Source organism: Oryx dammah, unplaced genomic scaffold (assembly GCF_014754425.2).
Source record: "Oryx dammah isolate SB20612 unplaced genomic scaffold, SCBI_Odam_1.1 HiC_scaffold_2, whole genome shotgun sequence".
Lineage (NCBI taxonomy): Eukaryota > Metazoa > Chordata > Mammalia > Artiodactyla > Bovidae > Oryx > Oryx dammah.
The window spans coordinates 22,912,208-22,938,905 of NW_024070186.1; the positions used below are offsets into that span (position 1 = coordinate 22,912,208).

General features: G+C 48.6%; 1 protein-coding gene across 1 annotated transcript in view; it reads left to right on the plus strand.

The window, feature by feature from the left end:
* Positions 1-26,698, plus strand: part of EPHB1 (EPH receptor B1) — a 455,697-nt gene that overhangs the window by 140,181 nt on the left and 288,818 nt on the right. The window contains exon 3 of the mRNA XM_040233096.1: positions 18,854-19,535. Within this exon, the coding sequence (XP_040089030.1) occupies positions 18,854-19,535 (682 nt within the window). The remainder of the gene's footprint in view (positions 1-18,853; positions 19,536-26,698) is intronic.

The following is a 26,698-nucleotide window of genomic DNA, read 5'->3' on the forward strand; positions in this document are numbered from 1 at the left end:
AATGTTTTTTGTAGATCTCCCAATACCCAATTGATTGTCAGTATCTTTTAAAGAACTTAATCAGTGATACAGATAGAGTTACCTTTCCTGCAATGAGCATGACGGAGAAGACCAAGACACTCTCCAGAAGGTCCAGCTGCTTTCACATACTGGCTGTGATGGATAAGGAAGGCAAGCTGGGTCCCTCTGATAGTGAGGCTTATGCACCTTGCTTGTTGGAAATCCAAGCAAGGCCTTTTACTTGCGCAGAATATTGCCAGGGCTCCTTGGCTATTTGCACGTGGGCAGCCAGCAGCCTCTGTGTGGGAGTCTGTGACTGTGTAACATGTGGCCGCCGTGTGGACATCCACAGATCCTGGGTTACCTTGAAAGAGCACTTCACAGGCTTCCAGACTCCACCCCCATCTATGCTACCCTGTGGAACCACCTTCTCACAACCTGTGACATGTTCTGTTTACCACATTAATATTGGCAAATCTTCATCATGGGAAGGTGGGAAGGTTGACAGAGGAAAGATGCAAAAGAGTCTGGAGCCAAGCCTGATGAGTCTTCAGGTAGAGCAGGCTGGGTGTGTGAGTGCCTGTGCTCCGTGTGCGTATGTCTGTGTGTTTGTGTGTCTGTACATCTGAGTATAAATATGTGAAATGTGTGTTTATATATGTGTGCTGTGATGTGCTAAGTCGCTTCAGTCATGTCCGACTCTTCGCAACCCTATGGACTGTTGCCCGCCAGGCTCCTCAGTCCGTGGGATTCTCCAGGCAAGAACACTGGAGTGGGTTGCCATGGCCTCCTCCAGGGGATCTTCCTGACCCAGGGATTGAACCCATGTCTCTTGTGTCTCCTGCTTTGGCAGGTGGATTTTTTAGCACTAGTGCCACCTGGGGAGCGCATACCCACTTTTATGTATGTCTATGTGTATGTGCCTGTGTGTATATGTACATCTGAGTGTTTCTGTGTGATATGTGTGTGTGTATTTCTATGTGATACATGTGTGAGGGTATGTGTTTGTGGGTGTGGGTGTGGGTGTATGAAGTTAAATGAGCTGATTTCACCTTATACCTCTGCAGGCGGTTTCCAGAGTTCTGGAAAGATCTTAAGTGATGAGAGTATTATTGGACTAAGTGGAGAGCTTCCGGAGAGGCCAGTGTGTAGGGAACAACCCTCATTTGAGTACCTGTGTATGTGTCTGATAAATTAACTCCTCAAACAGGATGCACGCCCATGAGAGTGGCACACGGGGGCTGTCCTTCCCCACCGCCCTCCTGAGGACCCTCCTGGCTGTTCCCTTTCCCCATTAACCAGTTCCAGGCACCCTCACTGGCTGCCACATCCTGGGAGTAAGGACAGCACACTTAGGAGAGAAATCCACTCCAATAGCACCCCATTTGTTCCAAGGCTAAGCAAAATCAATAGAAATTTAGTTGGCCTGATAGGTGTGAAGGTTATGGTGCAGCAGTGAAGGCTTTAGGCCCTGGCATCAAATAATCTGGCTCCTGTTCCTGCTCTGCAGTTCCCTGGCTGTGTGATCTTGGCCCGTCACCCAGACTCCTTTAGTCCCAGGGTCTCCTCTGCTCAACAGGGCGAGGATGGGAACAATTCCGTATATGCAACCATGTCGACAAAAAGTTTTTCTGGGTAAACACTTGGAAAGTGTTAGCATAGTACTCACCCTCTGGAGGCCTGGATTTTCTCTCTTCTTCTTTTGATGACTCAATCATGCTAATTAAGACAGAAAAGCCTGAGCTAAATTAGGCAAATCCAGGAGACATTTAGCTCTGGGCAAAATGATTTTGTGAATGGAGTTGTATGGTGTTTGAATTTCCGGCCATTGGAGGGGCAGGAGAACAGAGGGTAACAGAGTTGGGCATCCTTTTTCAGACTGGTACCCCTGCCTGGGACTCGGGAGCATTGGAACTGGTCACTGATTGCTGGGAGCCACACTTCAGGATCAGTCAGGGTTTCCTGGTGGCCAGGGACAGAAAAACACGTCAGTCTTAAGGGAGGTATCTTGGCTCATGTCAATAAATGGTCTGGGGGCTGATGTGGCTTCCTCTGTGGCTGGGTGCAAATCCTTAGGTCAATCTGTCTCTCTCCCCACCACCTTTCTCCTCTCTCTGCTCCCCTGGTGTTGGCTCCTTGTTGAGCTTCCTCTTGGTCATAAGAAGGCTGCAGTGGCTCCAGCTGTTACAACCTCATCCATCATCCCCTGGGGAAGAGCCAGTACCTCCTCTGGGATCCCCCAGCAGAAGCTCTGGAATTAGCTCTGAGTGGGCCTGACTATATCAATTTGGCTCCCACACCTGCCCTGATCCAGTCCCTGGATCCAGGAAGTACTGAGTGGTACTCTGAGGTCCTGTGTTCCAACCCTGTGCTGGGCTGAGCCCACCAGAAGCCTTGGGCTGAAGGGCTGGAGGGAGAACCTCTCCAGAAGGAATTGGGATGTGGGTACCAAAAGCTGAATAGTTGCTGGGCACAGAAAGAGGAAATTGAATACTACATCGCAAGGCCCCGTGTGCTTTACAGCCAGGTTCCTCACAACAGCCCCATTTTACAGAAGAGGAAACCAAAGCACTGAACAACTGTTGAATTGCTTCTGATCACACGGCTGGAGAGTGCCATCTAACCCCCTGCTGCCTGCTTGCCTGCTGAAAACCACGCTGTACCCTCTCTCCTAGTGAAATGCTGCAGTGTCTCCAGAGAGTGGCTTCCAACGGAATTTCTAGTTTTGAGTTGCTGGAGGTCCGTCGAATTCAGCCTCAGTGTCTAAAAGGTTTTCTCACAGTTTAGGACACAGTGGTATCGTTCCCCTCAGCTGTTACCAAGGAGTAAGTACTGCTTTCTCCACTGCGAGGGGCCCTGCCTCCCAGCAGGTGGGCCTCCAACTGCCCTGCTCCTCCCCTCCCTTCCCCTGCCCTCTTCAGGTAAACCCCTGAGATAAGTCAGAGCTCCCACCCTGCGCCTCCCACCCACTCTTTATCTTTTTCTCTCACTACCAAAAGGCCTGTAATTAGGAAACATTAGCAGGCTCAAAACAGCTTTCATACCTGAAACATCCTCTGTAATTGCACTCAGCAGTGCTCTTCTCTGGCTATTAATGTCACTTTTATGAAGCAATGAGGAACAAAACACCCTGAGGCACTTAAAACATTTTTTTTTATATATATAATACATGTCTTTTAGGAATGGAAGTTTAAAATCACCTGCTTGACAGAGACAGTGATAGACAAAGGCTGGGGGCTCAGGACAGAGCCATGGGACCAGGGATCCATGGGATTCAGACACTGCTCTGGGAAGAGTGACAGCCCTGGGGTGGGTTGGCCAAGGCTGGTGGATCCCCTGGGATGAAAGGTGGGCCAGACAAGGGCACTGTTCTGCCTGACTTCATCATGTGTGGTTGCTGTCACTGGGTTTTTACATGAGCTCTTTTTTGTGGGCATGTGTGTGCCTTTGACAGAGAGGTGACTAGAGTGTTACAGATGAGCAATGTCATTGGGTAGAATATGAATTATTACATTGAGTAGAATATTAATTATTGCACTGGTTGCAGAAATGTTAGGGAACCGTTGACCGAAACTGCTCATCTTGGTCAGGCAAGATGATAACCACTTGCATGAGATGTCTTACAACAAGAGGTCTCGATAAGGAACAGGATGCTGCCACTGAAAACTAACTGGGATAATTTGGAAGGGGCCCAAAGGAGGAAGGAGACTCCAACCCATAATATCTCCCAACAACCTCCCAGAATCCTTTGCACTGGAGTCCATCTTGGCTGAGAGACGTGAGTGTCACCAGGAAGGACCCAAGTCACATCAAATACGGGCCCATGCAAGATGATTGGCCAGAGGCAACCGGGACACTAACCCTGTTACCATAAAGCCTGAGATTGTGAGCCGCATGGCAGAGCAGTTGTCCTGGTTTTCCTTACCCTGCTGCTCTCCATCTGGGTGCCCCCTCCCGATAACATTTCTTGCTTGTCAGCGTGTATGTCTCCTGAGACAGTGCCTTTCTGAGTATTAGATAAGAGCCCACTCTCCAGCCCTGGAAGGGTTCCCCTTTCCTGCAACAGAAGTTCATGCAGTATGACTGTGTGTATGTGTGTGGAGGGAGGGATGGATTAAGGGAGAGATGCTTCTTGACTCGCTGTGTTAAAGAACTCTGGGAGTTGTGGTGGTTCACCAGAACCTGACTATCTGACAGATTTATTTTCTTGCTCTTGAAAATGGCTCACAGACTCATTCATCAGTGGAGCGGGAGATATTTCTGTCCACAGACTCCAGGAGGGAACCCCAGAGGTCACCCATTCCCCCTCCCCCTCTCAGAGGCAGGCTTAACCCTCATTTGTCCAGACAGACAGATGTCTTTTCTCTAAAATCTTTTCCAGGAAGGCAGACCCCTGCCATGCCCCTTGTCCCAACCCTGGGAACCTTTCTCCCACCGGTATGTGAGGCTGAGGACCAACTGCCCGGTGAAGGTCAGAGTGGCCCTCAGGGCCCTGGAAGGAAACAGGGCTCCTGATGGAGCTGAGGGGGGTCCATAGGGTCTCGTTGCCTTGGCAGCCCTGACTCATAGCTCCTCACTGGTCTCCTTGGTGAAAGAAGAAATCTATTACAGGAGAGGGCAAAGCATGAGAAGAAAGGTGAGGCAGAGTTAAGAGACCTGTGGAAGATGGGCCAGAGTAAAACAGGTGGAGGAGGGAGGCTCACGGTTGGCAGCAGCCAGATGGGGACTCTAGCCTGGCTCTGGAAGAAGGCGCCTGACCTGTGCGGAAACAGGGCAGCCCTGGGATACACCTTTGACTTGACCCCCAGATACAGCCAAAAGTGAAAGGATCATTTGGCCTGAATCCCATTGTATTTCTGCTGGCATCAAGGAACAAGCCCAGGATTTGGAGTCTGATGTGCTGGGTCTATTGCCATTTCCCTCTGAGTTCTTTAACTTCAGAGTCCATCTTCTGCCTCTGTCACATGGCTAATGTAAGATCTTATTTACAGAGTGGTTGGCAGCATAAATTGTGTTTAGCTTCCTTGTAGACTCCAAGGCTCAGTCAATACCACTTGCCCTGACTAGTGCTAGTGGTCGCAGTGATTCTTGTCTGAGGGACTTAACTTGCCTGGGACGAGGGTGGGGACTGATGGGGGTTGGGAGGCCTGAAATGCAAGATCAACTTTCCAGCATTTCTGTTAGGTTGTGGCTCTTGTGAGAATACCATCAGAGGGTTCACCTTGTTATTACTCACAGAGCTATTATTAAGAATAGTGATAACTACTGCTACTACTAGTTACTGTCATTAAGTACCAGCTGTGTCCCGGGCACAGGACATCAATGGTACCACCTCATCGAATTCTCACCAGGACTGTGCATGCCAGGGAGTGTTTCTCCCATTTTGCAGATTTGCAGAGCAGACACTGAGCTTGCGTGCAAGGATCCAAAGTCACGAAACTGCTTAGGGGTTTTGCTGAGACTGACCCCAGGCCTGTCTGACTGTGGAGCTCACTTGTGCTTCTGCCCCTGAATGAGAGTGAGGAAGGGCGAGTCATACATCATCAAGAAAGGAGAGAACAGAGGGCGAGGAAAGGTAAAATCTCTGTTTTCTACAAAGGGAAAGGGTAGGTTTGAAAGCCACGTGCCAGTGAAACATACACTTATTAAGTACCCATGGATCACTTTTTAAAGCAAGCTGTTTGGAGAGGTGTGGAGCAGGTGCTGTGTAATGTGTGGGCTTTAGAGGCAGAGTAGTAGCAAGTCCAGGGGGAGCCTTGAGGGGGCGACCCCACTCCCAGGGCAGGTGAGGCCTGGCCAGGAAGCTGGAGGAGGATGCAGGTGGTCCCTGGAGATGGGTGGCTCCAAGTGATGATGAAGGAGCGTGTGGTTAGCTCCCGCCCCCAGGTCTTGGCGAATGCTGAGGAAGTGAGGACTCCTGGGAAGGGAGAGAGGTGAGCTGTTGTTTTCCATGCAGTGACGCCGTGTCAGTTGGGCTGAACTGGCCCCTCTTGCATTCGAGGTGCTCCTCCGCTGGTGGAAGGAGGGGAGTCTAGTTGTGGCGCACCCTCCTCTCTATACATACCATCCCACTCACCTCTCTTCCTGCTGAAGACAGGCATGCCTAACGTGTTTCCCAGTGTCACAGAGGACAACCAACGTGAACGACTTTGGAGTCAATATTCAGACTTATCTTGCCGAGTGAGAGCGCTGCCTTCAAAATGTCATGGTCCGTGTTAAAGGTCCACGCTTTCATTTAGGTGCAAACGAGTCAGTGAGCCAGGTGGGCAGTGGCTCAGGTGAGGTCTTGTGAGTGGCTGGTTACCTATTCCTGGGGACCAACTACACGATGCAGGTACAGGAAGGGCAGATGCAAGTCACAGATGATGGTGGCCTCATTGCATGCTGTTCCAGCCTGAGCATGTCTGCAGAAACGGGCTTATTCTGGGAGCCCAGTTTTGAAAGGGACAATGCAAGACCTGGAGTGATGCCTGGTGGGGGTGGGGCCTGGTGGAGGGTGACCAGTGATTGTGTCTTTCAGAGAATGTTGGTTAGACCTGGGAACCTCAGCCTGGAAACAATCAGAAGCAGAGTCCAGGAGGCAAAGGCATGAGATCAAAGCCCTCCCCAGGCTTATCCAGCCAAGCTCCAGCAGCCATGGTTTCTGAAGTGGATCACACACAGCAGCCACATTCCCACCGTTGGGGAGGGGGCAGGATGGGAGGAGTGTGTCCCTTTCTAAGGCCAGATTTGAGTTTCCTGCACCCTGAGAATGGGCATGACGCCAGGAGCTCCTCTAGGAAGGCCAGTCTTTTCCTCCCCCCGTGCCTTGCTCCCTTGTTTCCAGGATGCTTCCCACTGGCCACGGCCAGCCTGACCCACTCTCAAAACTCTGCACCCATGGAATGGAGAGCCCATCTCCTTGGCCTGTAACCTAGTGTGCTGGTCTTGGCTCTGTGTTCTGAGCGGAAATCCATCCAAGCTGAAGGGAAATGCCATTGGTCTCTTTCAGGGGAAACTGCCCTCAGTGATGACGGAGAGCAGGCCTGGGCAGAGCAGCACCAGGTTGGTGGGGCCCGGGGCCGGCAGCTCCCAACCCTGCCTTGTTCGACAAGGCCTTGTTGGGCAGCGGTGAGGACCGCATTCAATCGACAGCTTAAGATAATCACATGTGTGAGGCGCTGGGATAATGACAGCTGAATACCCTGCCGCTGTTGCCATAGTGACCAGCCAAGCACTGGTTCCCTCCTCTTTTTTCTTTCTTGTTTTCTGGGCCTCCTTGTTACAGGGCTGGCTGGTGGGGTGGCTGGGCGGGGGAGGGCGGGTGAGTTTGGGAAATGGGAAAGAGGAGGAAAAGGGGGAGGGGAGACCCAAGAGGGGTAGCCCATTATATGCTCTTTAAATACCCCAGCTGGAGGTGTTTTAAATCTCAACAGAGACAGAGAGAAACAGTGTCTTAATCCCCAGCTCCCTGTGAATTATTTAAAAGGATCTTGTCAGAAGGATGAATTTGTCACTGTTTCAGTGTCAACAGCAGCAGCAGCTGTCATAATGGCTGAGGACCCCACTCCAGGCAGGGCCTGGTACCAAATGCTGCTGCCTGGTGGAAGTTACAGCAACCCGGGTCCCGTGGACAAGGAGCCTCCTCCTGAGGCACAAGCCTGCAGTGTTTCTCCTGGTGCACTGGCAGAGACCAGGGTGTGAAATGTGCCCAGATGCCGAGATGCGCACCATCTGGACCTTGGGCTGGCTGGCCTTGCCTTCTATGAATGTGGCTCCTTTGGCCCATAGCCATGGCGTCTCTGAGCATTGCGGGGCACTCACTGGCTGGGAGTGGTCTGAGCTGACCAGGGTTCCTATGGCCTTTGGTGGGTGGGCATATACCCAAGGGAGGGCACACAGGCCCTGCTTAGGCTATAGTCAGTGTCCCCAGCTTCATACAGTACCCACAGGCATGCATATACACAGAAGCATGCAGGCACACACATGCAAGTGTGCACACATCAAAGATGATGCTGAGGTGCAGACGACTAGAGGGACAGGAGAGAATCATAGTTCATTCACATCATGGAGGGAGAGCAGTCTTTCTAAGAAAAGTGCCAGGAGCTCAGAGAGAGGCTGAGCCTAAGGCTGTGGCTGATAGCCACAACTCACGGGCGGGTGTCTCGGATCAGGTTGAGGTCTTTCACATGCATTTTCCATTTAATCCTCACAGCCATCTGGGGAAGTAGTTCCATACTCTGAGTATCCCTGCGTCCGAGGTGGAGACTGAGGCTCAGGGAGGTTTCGGGGTGTGCTGGGTCTCACTGACTCCAGAGCCTGTGCCTTGAACTCCTGAGGGTCAGGGTTTGGCAGGGTGACAGCAGGGCTGCTTTATCCCAATCCACACTGTTGGTCGACACAAACACTTCCAGGCAGTCTGGATAGATCATGTTTGGGCTCATCTCTCTCACTCTCACCTCAGCACAGTATTTCTTGCATTTTTCCGCCATCCAAACTTCCAGAAGAATCTTGTTGAGACTGCCTTGGGAAACAATGAATATGTTTTCCAGACTCTAAGTCTTTCCATATGCTAATTATGTTCTTTGCCCCCATCCCCTGCTCTTCTGCCCCTTTAGGAAATTCATTGCTTTGTGCCCTTTCAAAGCTCTGGGCTCTCAGAAGCAGTGCCTGCCCCAAGCCAGGTGCCCAGTTCCTTGGCACATTACATAGGGCCATGGTAATGAATAGGGGCCATCCATGTCCCGCCACCAGCCCAGCACATCTGGGAGGTAAATGGAGCATGTTGGGAGGTGAGGTGGTGCTCACAGTCCTCAGGGGTGCCCCTGAGTAAATGGCTGCCTTGCTTGGTTGGTGTGCTAAATGGTAGATCCCTCTGGGCTTGTAGGAGTTTATGCCCCACGGACTACATTTTACATTTTAATTAGCCCTCGAGCTTGTCTAATATCCAAGCTCTTTCAGGCTTAGTTTACAGTCTACACAGGACCTGTGTCCTTGGGATCCAGGGCAGCCGGTGATGCTGGCTCCAGTCCTGCCGGAGCAATCTGCAGCCCTCAGGAGTCTCTGGCCTGTATGTTCTGTGAGAACACGTGCTTCCCGGGCCTCAGTGGGCTTCTCTTCCTGTTCAGAGGCCAGCCATCTTTTACTGGGAACCTAAAAGCAGAACTCTGAATTCTCCCTGATCATGATACTGTGCAACTCAGAATGGGACTTGAATCCACAGTCTTTTAACTGAGGTCACACACCTGGTCTCAGGTCTTAATGAGGTTCAGGTTTTTGATGTCTCATTGTAGAAAGAATTCAGTGAGAGACAAAGTGATAGGTAAGAAGTGGATTTATTTAGAGAGAAACCCACTCCACAGACAAGAGTGTGGGCCATCTCAGAAGGTGAGAGCAGTCCCCCAGAATGATGTGGTTAGTTTTTATAGGCTGGGTAATTTCACAGGCTAATGAGTGGGAGGATTAGTCCAGTAATTTGGGGGAAAGGGCAGAGATTTCCAGGCACTGGGGCACTGCCTGCTTTTTGGTCTTTGAGAGTCAGCCTTGGAACTGTCATGGCTCTGCAGGTGTGTCATTTAGCTTGCTGGTGTATTACAGTGAGTGTACACCGAGGCTCAGGATCTAGTGGAAGTCGACTTGTGGTCATCTTAAACCTATTTGGTTCTAATCGAGGTGCCAAGTAGCTCAGTGGTAAATAATCTGCCTGCCAATGCAGGAGACTCAGGAGATATGGGTTCGATCCCTGTGTGGGGAGATCTCCTGGAGAAGGAAATGGCAACTCATTCTAGTATTCTTACCTGGGAAATCCCATGGACAGAGGAGCCTGGTGGGCTATAGTCCTTGGTCCTGCAGAAGGTCAGACACGACTGAATGACTGAGAACACGTGCAGGGCCTATGTCGTTCTTTCAAAGGTTGTGCCCTGCCCCCTTCCTTTGTTTCATCTGGGCAGTGCCTGGGGAGTTAGGATCCTATGGGGCATAGTGATGGCAACCATTTGCAAAATAGCAGATTCCTTCAAACACAAGTTTGTGCCCAAATGCAGACATGGGACCAAAGTCTATGAGCTGTGTCGAATTTTGTCTCCTTGTGGTCTGAACTGGTGGCTGACAGTGACCCAGGGATTGCCTGATGAGAGAAGGGGATTCATGCTGAAACCTGGCCAGAGGCAGTCCTGGAGATTCTGGGAGAGGCGGAGAGAAGGCTCCTGGCTGTCCCTCTGGGTCTGTACAGAGACCGAGTTCAGCTTTTTAGTCTCGGCGTTTCCTGCTGACTGAATGGCAGGATTATTTATCTAAGATGGAGGAGACGATTTTCACACCTTTATGCGTGAGTCAGAAGCCGATGCTGAGGTTAACATAACAGCCGTGCTGCTGCTGACAGTAACGATGATAGTTGGTACTTAGTGAATGGTAGTTTCGCGCAAGCTCAGTGCTACGTGGTTTTCTATCTAGGTGATGATCTTTCAATCTTCCTGACACCCTGCAGGGCAAAGAGTATTTTGCAGTTGAGGAAACTGAAGCTCAGAAAATTGTGTTTGGTCACAGAGCTGTAACTGGCAAAAGTGGGGTTTGCCTGTCCCCGCCAACCTCTCCCACCTTCCCCCTACCCTGTGCCACTTGGCAGCCACTCTGGCTTCCTGGCTTTCTCGGCTATGTGCCAGGAACACTCTTGCTCCAGAGAGTCTATTCTTATTCCCTGAGCCTGGAATGCTCCTCCCTCATCTCCCCACTAAGCTGGGGGCTCCTGAGAGTCATTCAAACCTCTGCCTGAAAGGAGACCTCTGACAACCAGCTGTCGCTTGCTAGCCCCTTCCTGCTCCTCAATAGCATTTAACACTGTTCAACTGTATGTTACTAATTCATTTGCCATTCATCCTCTGGTTTGCTCCATTAGATTATTAGGCCCATGGGGCAGGACTTTGTCTCTTAGTCCCTGCTGTGTCACACTAACACCTAGGTCACTACTTGGGGATGTGTTAGGCGTTCAATTCTTTACTGTAAAAATGAGTTAAATGAGCGGGGTTGGAAACACATCAGAATAGCCTCCCTGGGAAATCCCATGGACAGAGGAGCCTGGTGGGCTGCAGTCCATGGGGTCGCTAAGAGTCGGACACGACTGAGCAACTTCACTTTCACGCATTGGAGAAGGAAATGGCAACCCACTCCAGTGTTCTTGCCTGGAGAATCCCAGGGATGGTGGAGCCTGGTGGGCTGCTGTCTGTGGGGTCACACAGAGTCGGACACAACTGAAGCGACTTAGCAGCAGCAGCAGCAGCAGCAGACTGAGAGAGCCCCAAAAGCCAGTTTCAGTGATTTCTGTGTCTAGAAGAGCCTGTGTCTAGGACAGGCCCTGTAGAAATGGCTTATTCTCAGCGATTACTTCAATACAACACCCTGGCAGACACTGGGCATTCTGGGAGGGAATTCTGGCCCAGGAAGATACAGCAGTCCAAGGAAGGGCTATCAATCATAGATCTTTCTAGAACTCCATGCCTGGAACTATCTTCAGAGGCATAAGTAGAATCAGAACCTCTTAACTTCATTTTATAGTGTTTCTTAACTTTGATCAAGATGTAGTATTTCCTAGCTTGCTCATCCATCTGACTCATCAGATTGGGCTCCAGATGACCTTTGTCTGTTTCTGAAATCCAACTCCATTCTTGGAGGATGAAGAATGTATTAGAAAGATGTCCTAGAAGGTGGTGTTGAAGGATCAGTAGATAGGGTTCATGGCAGTGGTTTTGAAGGAGAACAGTGTATTTTACACGCATGCAGCTGCCCAAACAGCAAATGTCAATAGTCACTCCAGCCTCCTCCAGACAAGTAGACCTGCAGGTTCTGATTCCAACAAGGCAGTCAGTCTGAGAAACTGAGATCTTGGAGGAACCTAGAGGCATCTTTATCATACATCAAAGTCCTGATCTGAAAGCCTGAACAAGTGCTTTCTAATGGGTGCATTGTTTTCTTTATTAGGTTTATCTCAAGGACAGATGGTCTATTGGCATCAATAATAATGCCCTTTCAAAGGCTATTAGTATTCTGCTGGTTGTGCAAGGCTGCTTTGTTTCTTCTTCTCCCAGGGACAAGTTAGCCTGGTGACACCTGCTCTAAGCCCCCAGCCAAGGACCAGGGGCTGAGGAACAGACCAGGACCTCGCTCATCCCCTCAGTTTGTCTGTATTTATTGAGGGCTAGGCACTAATACCAGGAAGTCTCTGATGCAGTCAACCTTCCAAGCGGCAAGTCCATGGCAGGAACAGGTGGTGTTGGGGTGGGGGTGAATTTCTGAGACTGCAGCAGGACTAGAGAGAGCAAGGTGGTGACTTCCAGGAGATTACCTGGAGATGTCCAGGTGGTAGCTGGATAAATAACTCTGGACACTGGGAGGAGGTCAGTGTTGGTCGCCATTGTGGTTATAGCCTTCTGTGTGGCTGAGATCACCCAGGATGAAAAGTGAGAGGAGAAGAGAGTAAGGGTGGAGCCCTGAGAAACCTGTGGATTCCACTGGTCCCAGATATCCTGGATAAAAACGTTGTCATGTAATACCAGTATTGCAAGGCTAAATGCACAGAATTACTTCACTGTCAACAGGAACTAATAAATTAGTCAAAACATAATTCCCTGTCCTCAAGGAGCTCACAGCCTGGAAGCAGAAACCAAAGCAATTAATGAATCGTTCAAAACACTGTATTATCCAATGCTAAATTGTGTGGAATAAGCTCAATCATACTTTAAACATTTGGGAACATGGTAGCTGAATAAAAGCTGGAAAGACATCATGGGGGAAATAAGACCTGTGTTCAGTAGCTCAGTCATGTTGACTCTTCGCCAAGCCATGGACTATGTAGCTCGCCAGCCTCCTCTGTCCATGGGATTCTCCAGGCAAGAATACTGGTGTGGGTAGCCATTCCCTTCTCCAGGGGTCTTCCCATCCCAGGGATCAAACTGGAGTCTCCTGAATTGGCAAGCAGTTTCTTTACCACTGCATCACCTGGGAAGCCCTATGTAAGACCCGAGGCCACTCAAAGCTATGTCTGCAGAGAGAGCTCAGCTCTGCCACCCATCGGTGACCTGACTCCTGGCTGCTGTTGAGTGTCTCTGAGAGTCAGTGTGCCCATTTGTCAACAAAAGGTCTTGGTCAACACGACCTATCATGGCTTCCTATCAGGTTGTTATTCTCTGGTTCTGTGTCTTGGAGGAGTTGAGATGGGATGAGAATGGTGCAGAAGAACAGTGCTAGAACATCAGCAACAACATCAGGGGCAGAAATAGGCCCTGGCTCTGAGTGATAGGAGAGGATGTGGCCCTGGCTCGAGCCCTGGCCATCTCTTGCCTGCTCTGCTATCTTTACTCTCTGACCAAACAGCAAGCCGGGGCATGAGTCCAGGAGTGAGGTAATGCCAGCCCTGGTGCACGGCAGTGGAAAGCAACAGAGAGGCCGGATAGGAGGAACATTGTTCTGGAAGAAATGGTGAATTGTGGTGACAAATTGGGCATGAAGTTGCCAGGGGCATACTGTTTGTGGATGATAGAGACCAGGCCATCATTGTTGGGTATTGAGGTACATGCTGTACCCAATAACCAAGAGTGTTTTTCAGAAAAAGCTGTGTTGAGGTATTAGTTACATATCATAAAATTTACTCATTTTAAGTGTACGATCCAATGATTGTCAGTTTACAGAGTTGTGTAATCACCACCGCAATCCCATTTTAGAACATGTCCATCAGCTCCAAAAAAGACTCTTCATGTCTCTTTGTAGTCACTCTCCTTTCCCATCCACAGTCTCAGTCAGGGAAATACTAATGCTTTCATGTCTATAGATTTGCCTTTTCTGGACTCCTCATGTAAATAGAGAACCATACAATATGTGGTTTTGTGTGTCTGGCTTCTTTCACCGGGCAGTCGTGGTTTAGAGGTTACATGTACTAGTATTTCTTTTTTATTTCCAAATAGTACTCCATCATATAGCTATATACCATTTCATATGTTTAGTAGCTTATGTGCTTACTAATTATGTGTTTAGTGGTTTATGTGTTTACTATGCACATTAACATGGGGAAGACTTAGTCTCAGGTGTCATATTAAAGTCCAGCTGAGAGCTCCAAGGAGTGAGGACTACAGTCAGATTGGCATCAAACTCAGGGTTGATCCTAGAAGTAGAATTGCTGGGTCAAATGATGTATACATTTCTAATTTTGATAAATAAAGCCAGAATTTTCATAGAGATTGTACCACTTCACCCTTCATCCAGCTATTTATTAGAATGCTTATCTCTGACACCCTCTCCAACATGGGGTGTTATCAAACTTTTGTCTGACCAAAAAGAAAAAAGTGTCAAAAGTATCCCACTGTGGCTAATTACTATTTTGGTTATATTGAATGAGGTTTAGCACCTTTTCATATGTTTATGAGCTGTATCTGTTTCTTTTAGTAAACAGTGTTAGAATGCTTTGCCCATTTTTCTGGTTTTTTTTTTTTATGTATAGATTTAAAAAGAAATCTATTAGGGGAAATTAATACTTTATCTGTGATAAATTGCAATAAGTCTTTTCCCAGCATGTTTTCTTTTCTGTTCCTTTTGATTTTACCATGGCTATTTCTGTCATGTTAATTAAAAAAAAAAATTGTATGGTGCTGACTTGATCAGTCTCTTCATTTATGGCTTCTGAGTTTCATGTCATCATTACTATACATACATTGTCTCTATGGTTTCTTTTAGTATTTTTATGGTTTCATTTTTAATGTTTACATGTTTGATTCACTGGGCATTTTTTCTGGAGTAAGGTAAGAAGTATGGATGTAGAATTATGTATTTTTTCCAGATGGATACCCAGCTATTACAACAATTTTTAAAAAATGGTTCACCTTTTCACCACTGATTTGAGTTGTGGCCAACCTTCCAAATGGTGAGACCTATTGATTTGATATTTAGAACATCACATTAGTTACTCTGCCACATATAGGCTCAGGAGTGGCCTTTTCTCTATATTCTTACAGAGACTTGATATTTTATCTTTTTAATTTTTTGCCAATCTGATAAGCAAATGGAGGTGTTTTGTTGTTTTAATGGGAGGAGATAATTACAGAAAGGAACCCAGGAGACAGCATATCAAATGCCTAGAAGTGGAGGCTGAGAAACCTTTAGTAGGAGATTGGCTTTGGGAAGGGCAGTGAGAGCGCCCCCCAGAGGCTGGAGCCAGCACAGGTCTTAGGTCTGAATACCAATGGGGTTGTGTATCCAACACTGGTGAAACCCATTTTTTTAAGGATTTGTGAAGCTGTGCACCTAGAGACACAGAGTCCCTCAAAGCTTGGTTAGGGAGGCAGACCTGATGCATGAAAGAGTATTAAGGGGACACATGAGTCTGGTCAGAGCACCCTCTCTCTGCCCGTCTCCCCATCACCCCACCTCAACGTGATGAGAACCTAGAATTGCTGCACCAAGATACACTTTCAGTTTCCACTGGTCTGGTCCAGCCCTCTGTCATCTCTCACTTGAAGCAGGAAAACGAAGGCCGGTTGTCCTGCTCATGTACTCATCCAACCCAGTCTCTACTTTGCATCAGAGAACTCTTTTAAAAACTCAGCTCTGGTCACCTATATTTTCCTCCCTAAAACTTATCAATGCCTTCTACTCTCAGGGTGAAATTCCAAGTTCTCCATCAGACTCACCCTCTCTGCAGTCTTCTTCCTGCTGCCTCTAGTGTTTTTTTAATGATTCTTCCTTCCTCAGTGGTGCCAGGACATTTCTCTCCACCACAGGGCCTTTGCACTTGCTGTTCTTGTGCCTCAGTGTTCTTTCCCTTCTCTGCCCCTCTCTGCTGGCAGCAGATGCACATTTCTCCTGGCTGACTTCTATCCACCCATCCCTCTCAGCTTGGAGGGGCATCTCTGCCAGGCCTTTTGGCATCCTGAAATTTTCCCTCACAGCAGTTAGCACAATTGTAATAATTTAGTTATTTTAATAACCATTTGTCTAATTTCTGTTTCTCTCGCTAGATTATAAGCTTCATATTTCTGCATCCCCAGTGGCTAATGGAATGCGTGGCATAAAGTTGGCCTTCAGTAAATATTTTTTTTCACTGATGGATACATGAAGTAGAACTATAAAGCAATGACACTGATTCCAAGTATCACAAACGAATAATGATATCTGTCCTCCCTGCTGGGAATGCTGTTCCACCCTCATCTCGACTTACTCAAATCTTCTCTTTCAAGGCCCACAATCCTAATTGCCCCTTGCTCAGAGAGTATTTGTGTTTCCTCCAGCCTGCTCTGATTGCTGTGTTTCTAACCCCTGTCGCTCTAGCAGGCAGAAGAATAAAAAAGGGAAAGAGACTCCATCACAGCCTTTCCCCAAACAACAAGGAATGATTTTTCTTTCTCTCAATTTCTTTCTGCTCTTTCCCTTTGAACATACAGCTGTATTCTCCCTAATTTGCTTTGATCACTCCCTTAGGAGCTGTTATGGAATCAATTAGATCTGTAGACTTTTATGACTCCAGGTCACCCAGTATGATTCCTCATTTTACAGATGAGAAAACTGAGGCCCAGAGAGGTTAATGATGGAAACAATTACCTCTATTGGGTCGTATAATACCAATCAATGTCATTTTCTGAGATAAATGTTCTCAATATCCCAGCTCCACAAGAGTGTAAATCCTCATTCTGTCTATTTCGAGACATGCTAGTGGTGACAGCCTTAGTGTTAAGATGAGCCCCAGATGGTGAGCTTCCTGTCCTGCTCTCACATAGGAGAGCTGCATTAGTCTTGGGTGGCTCAAGGTCCCCACCCTACGTGGGCCTCAGGCTTCACCTGTGCATTGACAAAGGAGCCCCATGTTCGTGTTGAAACCTCATACAGCCCGGTGAAATGATGTATCGTGAGACCTGCTGGGTTTAAACAATTGCAGAACAGCAAAAAAAAAAAAAAAAATCCTGTCCGTAGGGTCAACTGGGAAAATGTAATTTCAAAACAGCCATGAAAAGGGAGGGAGGTCTGAAAAGTTGAACTAAAAAAACTGCTAGCATTGACTTCTCCCTAATGTATTTACTTTCTGGTTGTAAAAAACCAGGCAAGCAGAATGTAACTTTAACAAACATTTAAATAGAATATAACACCAAAAAAAAAAAAAAAAGAAAAGATCTAAAGAAGGAATAAAAAGTGTACCTTAACATCTAGAGATTGGGTACGAAATTAAACAAAATGCAGGTGAGGTTGACTGTGTACAAGGATCCTGGAAGGAGCCCACTAAAACTCAGACTGGGGAGGGAACTGGGCCTTCTGAGAGTGCTGGAAGAGGTCTGGGGAGGAGTGTCACTGGGGGTTGCTGTACAGGCCTGAGTGGGCAGGGCCAGGTCTCCAGGTATTCTTTCCTTTGCTCCATACCTGGTGTTCAGAAGCCCTGGTACAGTTTTGAAGGACGGCCTCGCCTCTGCCTCGCCTCTTGCTCCTACAGAGAATTAATTCTGTGCAGGAAGAAATCCTAGTGTATTTCCCATGTAACACTTGATTAGTTTTTGACTCTTTTAACGAAGAATTCTCATTTATATATTTCAGCTGTACACTGTAAATAATAAGCAACTAACACAATATTTAAAGAAATGGTACTGTTTGATTTCCTTTGTCATTACTGCTAATTAGTCAAGGATCTTTATCTATTTTCTCTTTTCATTTTAGGAAGTGGAATTTCTTCTGCCCCTTATTTACTTTTTTAGCAAACACATTGGAACTTCCTGGGAAGACCCCCAGTTCTTGAGGGCAGGGTTCTGAGGACTCCCCAGTATGGGCGGCTGCTTCCTCTCTCAGAACAAGGAAGCGCGAATGATCCAGCAACTTTTCTTTGACCCCCTGGGTGGCTCATGAAGGAAGCCATGTCTTTACAGACTGACCCTCTTCTCGTATTGCCTATTACTAAAATAAGTTACTAGGTGAATTTCTTCAGCCATTCAAAGCACTTGTTTCTGTCTTCTCTCTTCCCTGTATCCTTTATGGCGATGTGAGCATGGGTGAGTTGAATTGAATAATGAATTGCACCTATAAATTGGTAATAGTAAGCTAATTCTTTGGGGGAACTGTTGGTATGATTGAGAGACATTATTTTCCTTCTGATCCACAGGACTGCTGATTATAAGAGAACTCTTTTCCAACAAGAGTCACAGTTATATTTCCCTTATTCAGAAGCTTTCTTTACTCCCTAAGTAACACCTTCCAACATTCTCTTCCATGACATCTTTGCTCAAAGTATGCACACAAGGAAGCTTAATTTGCTTCATTTGGGATCTCTCAGCAATTCTGCTCTTCCCAGTTTCACAGTCTAGCTCTTTCAGAGAGATTGATGTTATAAAACAAGTTTTTGTGAATCTACGTCGAAAAATTCTGAAAAGTTTTATATTCATATGATTTTTGGAGCTATAAAGGAGTTATACCACAATAAAGAAATTAGGCTCAGAAATGAGGATTTCCCGGGTGGTCAGATCCCCAGAGTGACTATGAGAGTAGAGGCTGTGGCATTGAGAATGAAAGTCCCTGCCGTCACATGGGACTCGAAGCCGCAGGTGGACGTAATGTCCCCTGTGGACATAACGAGTCACTGTCACAGCATGAGAGTTGTGGCTTAGGTGATGGGAAGCTTTATACAGTGCTGTCTGTTATATTTTGGGATGGACTACATAGGAATCTCCTGAAATGTGCTCATCCGGAGATCTTTAAATGCAGGTTAGGGTTGAGCGTGTTCGTTTCTCAAGTCAAGCCATTACACTGGTGAGCTCGTAAGGCCCCCTCAGCGCCAGACTCCTCCTCCGCTCTGCCTCTCCTTGTCTTCTTACTCTCTGTTTTGTGTTTTCCATGTGTGTGCCTGGCCTGCTTGGTACAGTGGGAAGAAGTCAGTGGCTACGATGAGAATCTGAACACCATCCGCACCTACCAGGTGTGCAATGTCTTCGAGCCCAATCAGAACAACTGGCTGCTCACCACCTTCATCAACCGGCGGGGGGCCCATCGCATCTACACGGAGATGCGCTTCACTGTGAGGGACTGCAGCAGCCTCCCCAACGTCCCGGGCTCCTGCAAGGAGACCTTCAACTTGTACTACTACGAGACTGACTCTGTCATTGCCACCAAGAAGTCGGCCTTCTGGTCCGAGGCCCCCTACCTCAAAGTGGACACCATTGCGGCAGATGAGAGCTTCTCCCAGGTGGACTTTGGGGGAAGATTGATGAAGGTCAACACAGAAGTCAGGAGCTTTGGGCCTCTGACACGGAATGGTTTTTACCTCGCTTTCCAGGATTATGGAGCCTGTATGTCTCTCCTTTCTGTCCGTGTCTTCTTCAAAAAGTGTCCCAGCATTGTGCAAAATTTTGCAGTGTTCCCGGAGACCATGACTGGGGCGGAGAGCACATCTCTGGTCATTGCTCGGGGCACGTGCATCCCCAATGCAGAGGAAGTGGACGTGCCCATTAAACTCTACTGCAACGGGGACGGGGAGTGGATGGTGCCCATCGGGCGCTGCACCTGTAAGCCTGGCTATGAGCCCGAGAACAGCGTGGCCTGCAAGGGTAAGCCCTGAGGCTCTTGAGGCCTCTCCTTCCTGCAGCAATGAAAGCAGGAGTCAGGAGTCCCCACGTCCAGCTCTGGGTCAGACAGGGACAGAAGAGCCTAATGGCTGCTTCTAAAGCTCTGGAGAACCTCCATCTGTGTTCAACCAGAACTTCTGTATTCCGGGTGGGGGAAAGAGATGGGGAGAATTCCAAATGGGGGATCATAACCACTCATGTACATTTAGTTTTGGGAACACTGACACTCATATTCTCTCTCTTTCTTCCTCTTTTAGACACAGACACACACACCCCTGCATCCTGTCTAGCCCTGTGCTCTGAGGCATGGATTATTTGGGTTGTCATGGATAAGTCACTCAAGGGTAATTGAGAAGCAACTGAACTTGGAAAATATTTTCGTTCATTTCAGTCCAGCTCCCACATCACTTAGCTTGGTATTGAACCCATGCAGCTCATTAACTCAAAGCCTCCTGGCTTGGCTGTCTTCCTCCAGGGACTTAGTGCCAGGCCATGGGGCAGGGCTGGGGCCTAGTATTAGTAGGTCCTGAAAGGAGATGAATGTGTTGGAATGGGGGTGGTGTAGTTCCATGGTTTCTGTTACCTTTGCTTCAGGACGTTACAGAGTGATGGTGACTTTGCAGCTGGCAGTGTCAGGGTACCCTGCCCTCATATTGGCCCTCCTCAGTCTAGGAGAGCACATGTCCAGTCTATGGCAATAAATACACTGAATCGGCTGGAGACTCGGCCTTCTCTGGGAGTTAATAGAAGGATCGAGAGGGTCCATGGCTCATCTGTTGCCTGAGTACATGGAAGCCGAATAGGGGGAACCCAAGCTGAAGAAGAGAAGACTATTTTCCTTTATTTTTACCTTTTGCTCGTGGCCTTCAGAGTTTCAGTCTTTCAAAAGCAAGGTTTCCCACACAGACCTCGGAGATGACCACCTTGACCCTGGCTCCTTACTCGGGTTGCCCCCAGTCCTTTGGAGACCACTTGGAGATGGGGGGAGCTGTGCATGCTAGTGTGCTCAGTCATTAAGTTGTCTGACTCTTAGCAACTCTATGGACTGTAGCTCACCAGGCTCCTCTGTCCATGGGATTTTCCGGGCAAGAATACTAGAGTGGTTTGCCGTTTCCTTCTCCAGGGGATCTTCCCGACCCAGGGATTGAACTCATGTCTTCTACACTGGAAGGTGGATTCTTTACCGCTGAGCCACCAGGGAAGCCTAGGGGGAGCTACAGTTGCTCCGTTTTCTCCATCATGAGCTTCATACCAGCTGTCCCCTGTCGCCCTCCCCACCCTGCCTGAGCAATGGAACATCCTTTGTGTGTCTCCTTCTCCACTTTTAGTCACCAACCACCTGCAGGTGAAGTACCAGGCGCAGTAGTGCTATTGCCCACCAACTCTGCAGTTGTTTGGACTCAGCTAATTGCCTGGGCTAGGGCACTCACAGCCTTTCTGAGGCCTGCTGAGAGCAGGGAGCTGCACCTTTGTGTCTTTATTGGATTTCTTGGTTATGGTGCCCATGATGGATGATGTGGAAACAGAGGAGAGAGCGTGCCAGATCAAGTGATGAATCAACACAGACTAGTTTAATACCAGCCGGCCCGGTCCCACCATGCTCCCCTGTCCCATTGGTTGGGGGTGGGAGGGCAGTGCCCTCTAGAGCATGTGTCGGGTCTGCGTGGGGACCCAGGCCAGGCTGAGTTTAGTTGCAGGTGCCACAGCTGCCAGGCACACTCTTGATAGCAGGGGTGATTTCTCCAGACTTCAAAGGGCTGCCATCCCACACTTGCTGGCTGGGGCCCTTGTTTTGCTCATTATTTCCTGAGCAGAACAGCAGGAACCAGAGAAAGTATTGATTGGTTCTGATTTAATTGGGACTCTGGGAACAGGCTCTCATTTCTCTGGGCTAATCGGGACTTTTCTCTTTTGGGAGGGTTCTGCAGTGCCTGCTGCTTCTCAGTCACCTCCTGTGGTTGTCCTGGGAGGGCCTATGGGGGCAAATATGTAAAACCAAGTGGCTGCTTTCCATCCTGTCTACCTAGCCTCAGCCTCCTCCTGACATTTGGTGGATGTTCCTAATCTAGAGCTGTTAGGAACCTGACTTAACTTCACACTCTGCTTGTTGCAAACTCATTGGAAGCTGGAGGAGATGGGGAGCCCCGGGCACCATGATTTTGCCATTTCAGAGACACAGGAAGCCGCATTTTGGTGGCAGTTCTAAGAGCAGAGAGTAGCGAGCCAGGCAGTACCATAGGTCCCGCAGCCCAGCAGCCTGGCTGGGCTCAGCGCTCTAGAAAGGCACCTTTTTTTCTGTAGAATTTTAAGCTGAATCCTCTGAATTGTTTGCCCTTGGCTCTGCTAGTAACCTGGGCTTGATGACTGAGACCAACCTCCACCTCTCTAGGGCTCATAGGAGTGGGATGCCCAGGGAGGTGAAGGGCTTTGGGCAGATTCTGCACTTTTTGGATAGGGATAGACAGTGCTTGGGGAGGTATTTATAACTGGTTCCTGGGGTGTATATTCAAGGCAACATGCTCAATTCATTTTGGATTCTCATGCTGGGCTGTCAGGTGGGCACCGTGATCACCCACAATTGCCTGCCTAGGACAGCCTACTACTGAGAGCATGGAGATCAGTGGATGCAGTAGAGACTTGTGGGTGAGAAAGAGCGAGTCTCCATCAGCGGTCCTGGTAAGACCTGAGAAGGGAGGCAAGCTGCTCTCTCTCAGCACAGCCCTGAGAATTGATGCCCCGGAGCCCGGCTGGAAGAAGCCGGGATGGTCCCACGATTCACACAGTTGTGTCAAGCTGATCAGTTTTCTTTTCTGGATACTTGAATCTGAGCTTTTGCATGTGTTGAATCTATGGGGTGGCAGGAAGCATATACTTTGTATTGTTTTTCTGGCAGGACAGACTTTCATCATGGGCAAGAATCTTATTCTGACTTTCACTTTGCCTCTGTTAAACCCTTGCCTGTCAGAGTCATGGTGACCAGTTGCTTGGTTTTGCAGAGGCACCTGGAGACCAATTAGGTGGCCCAGCCAGCAAAGAATTGTCTTGGCCTAGAGCTGTTCCTATTGTGAGGAGGGAGGGGGTGGCAAGTAGAGGAAGCCACTGGGGAGCTTGCACATCAGAATGTGCAGCAAGCAGCTCACACACTTTCTAGAGGCTCCATGGCCCAAGGCCTGTTCCGGCCTCATCCTTTCTGTACCCATAGGTTAGACCAATCAGTCAGAATCCCAGAAGCCTGTTGACCCCACCAGTGACTCTAACCCATCATGCATTTATCTCTGAAACTGTTGATTACTAGCAAAATGGTCTATCTGCCCCAGCTTCAGATTTTATGCTGATAGTATAGCTGATTAATGAGAAATCGTGGCTTTGTCTTTATACACCCTCAAGCCTTCCCTGCTCAGGTTGATGGCTGAGTCGATTCTCCATGTGAGTCCCTATAGCCTGACTGTCCCTGCACCAGGGAGACCAAGAACCAGTGCTTGGCAAGCTCACTCTGTGTTGTGGTCCCTAAAATGTTGCGCTGGTCTTGGAGGTCAGCTAAGATCATTCCAGCTCTGGGTTTTGGCAAGGCCTTGGCAGTTCCTAAAGAAGAACAGCTCTGTTCTTGGGTTTTCTGTCCCCTGTTTGGTGTCTCTCCTGTCCCCTGGTATCCATCAGAGCCTGCCTTGGATCCTGAGGCCTCATGGACACTGTCCGTGCAGCATCCCCCACCTTTACCCACACTTCCCTGCCTCTCCTCCAGGTCTCTTTTTCCTTCCTCCCTCCCCTGTTTTCCTTGGGAGGGACTGTTTTCCTTCGTGATTTTCCACCTACATGTAAATTCCTTCATGCCTGGAAATCCAAGAGACATTTTGAACCTTTCAGTAATTTCAGTGCCTTTGTCGACTTGAGCATCCCGGGAGAGAGCCAGTTTATAAACCTGGGGAGCTAAGACAAAAAAATCTGCAGAATTCGGAAGGGGAGAAAAATGTGTCTAGTTTAGCTCTTCATGGAAAAGAGAAGTTTCTGGGTCCTATTTCCACCTCCCTTAGGGTTGCTGGTCCCAGCTCTAGGTCTCCTCCTGCCTCCTCATCCTGGCTGTGTGTGTGTGTGTGTGTGTGTGTGTACAGGTGACCACATTCAGGGGCACTGAGGAAGTCTTTCTGCTCTGCTCTCTGGCCCATCAGCTGTTGGCTGGTGACTGAGAGGAAGCCCACAGCCTAGATGCCTCCTCCTAGGCCCCAGGGAGACCCACTCAGCTCAGCGCTGGGGAAGGCCAGAGTTATTAACACCGCAGTCCTGTAAGATGAGCTTCATAATAGGATTTCCCAATAGGCTACTTCATTTAGAAACCTCTTGGGCCTCCACGGTGGCCCTGCCCAGTACCCTCCAGAGAGGACTCTGATGTAATAGACTGCATGTAATGGGCTGTGACCCCAGCATGAGCAACAGCAAACAGCTGGAAGGATGCTGTCTGCCTCACTGACTCCAGCACGCTGTGTGGGTGTGCACAGCCCAGACTCTGGGGGCTGCAGGGGACAACCAGGGAAGAGGGGAGGGGCAGTTCCAAATCCCCTTGTGCTCTGCGCCACCCCTTCTGCCTTTAAAGGATAGGTTAGAAGTACCCAGATTCCACTGGTGTTGACCAAGCAATCATGATTCTCCCAGGTCAGTGCTAAAGCTGCTGAGAATGTTCTGGGCATGATACCTGTCCTGACTTAGAAGTCCATGACTTAGTAAACATTATCAAAGATGATGACAAAGGCACCACAAGATCGTTACTGAGGTGGCTGGGTACATCACGGTGTGAGCAGTCCAGTTTGGGCCCATGAAGAACTATGGAGTCTGAAACAGCCCAAGCTAGGGTGGAAGTGGGCAGGATACCAAGAGGCGCAATTATTCTGGCCGCCTTATACATCCATGGAGAGTGAGCAGACAGAGAGCATCGCTGGGCACCAGTCTGGGGAGCCCTGCTGGGTGATGTCAGACCGGGATCAGAACTTGAGTCTGGGAGGCCACTGTCTGCCTCTGCTTCTGAGACTGGTTTTTCTTGAAATTAACCATCCTTGGATACGCAGTATCTGTTTTCAGGAATAGTAACCCCCTTTCAGCTCTTCTCTCATGAACTCTTTCTTTGCACCTGTGTCGCCCTTTGTGGTTTTTGGGTCCGGGTGCTCCGTGCAGCTGTGCTCTGTGGTTTGATGTTTCTGCACTGTGCAGCACAGAGCTCCATGTTGACTACCCCCGTCTTCTTTTTAATCTCTCTGGAAGCGGTACCATCTCTCAGTACCATGTCAGATTCTCTGACACGTTGACGTGCCTCTGGACCATGCAGAGGGTCATGGCATCGGTAGCGGGGGTAAATGACACAGAGCTCCCTGGGAAGGATGAGGTCTAAAGGCTTTGTGCTTCTAGAAAAGGACAGGGAGGGTGGCAGGGCTATGGGATGGAGTCCTGGTTATGGCTCAGTAATTGGCCTCAAGGACCAACATGGGCCCTCGAGGCAGTGCTGTTGTCAGACTTACCCACTTTTCTCTCGGTCCTGCCTCTCTCTCGAGCTGGACAGTCTTGTGTGCAGAACCTGAACACACATATCTCAGCACAAACTTCCTTGCCACTTTTGAGTTTGAAGTATAGAGAAAACTCCCAGTGAATCTGAACTTGCCTGGAGTGCGGGCCCTCGATTCTGGGCCCCAGGAGCTCTGATGGTGTGAGTTTGGTTTCCGTGCTTTGGCCCATTGACAAGCTGTATTGACAGTACCATAATACTTCTGGGCCTCAGTTCTCTTTCAAGTCAGTGGAGGAAGAGCCTGAGACAGTCAGCTCAGGGCAGCTGCAAAAGGGGAAGGAATATATCTCATTTGCACACTGCCAGGAGCAAGCCTTATTTTGCCAGTGGAACTGTAGCAGGGATGTTGAGAGAGGGGCACCCTGGCCTTTCCCTAGGGGAGGGGTCTCTGCCTGCAGACGCCATCTGTACTGTCCTTGCCGGCTGACCTAAGAGCTGGAGTACCAGTTACCTGGTCAGGTGGCTGCAGCTGAGCCCTCCACTCTTGTTTTAAGGGCCAGTTAATGAGGTGGATATGACCCTTGGGGCCTGCTCAGCTCACTCCTTGCAGGCCTTGGCACTTGTGGCCTCTGGTTCCTCAGTCTGGTTGGATTCCACTTGTGAGTTCCTGCAGATGCAGTGTCTGTATGCTCACTTCTTTCTCTAGGTTCTTATTGAGCACCTACTGATGCCAGGCCCTTTATACTTAAACATTCATATGGAGCAGTTTTACTTCTGAGAATCTACTAGAATCTTAGCTCTTAGAAAGTGCTTGCTGTGTCCAAAGGGCAGGGCCATGAGTGGCCTATGGAGGGTGGCCCCGCTCAGCTAGGTAAGGCCTCTGAGGACAGAGTCCAGCCCACCAGATGACACGTAGTCTGCTTTGCCACTGTGGTTCCCCCCTGCTCTTGGACACCTCCAGTGGTCTGACACTCAGACTTCCAGAGGCAGCCTGGTTCATCTCAGAGCGCTTCCTAGGACTGAAATGAATCAGAGGCCCATTGCTCTAGACCCTGGGGTGGAACTTTAATGCAAATCTCCCTTATCCCAGGTTACTTTTTGTTGTTATTTTTTAAATATTTTGAGCAGGTGGGACATTAAGTTTCCCTGACTCTTGTCTTCATCAGATCCCTCACTATTTCAGTTGCTGATATTCTCTTGTTAATAGGGTCCATGCATTGACACATCCAAAATACAGACACATCCTTTCTTCATTTGCACAGGGCTTACTGCACAGGGTTTTTCACTGAGTTCCACCCACCACCCTCATACCCTGGACTCCCTTTCTTAACAGTGAAAGTTAGGAGTGGTTTGGTTGTGTTATGTAGAGATCTGCCTCTTACTTTCCAATGATTGTGTAGTATTCCATTGGATCGATGTACCTTTATTTAACTGGCCCTTCTTTTATATACACGTAGGTTGCTTCCTGTGTTTTGATATTTCTAAACAATGTTTCAGCAAACATCCTTGTGCATTCATCTTTGCACTTAGGTGTGAGCATATCTGTGAAACAAATTCATTAATTAATTTATTCAATGAATATTTATTGAGGGCTTTCTGTGTGCCAAGCACTTTTCCAAGAGCTAAGAGTGCAACAGATTCTTTGAAGTAAAATTGC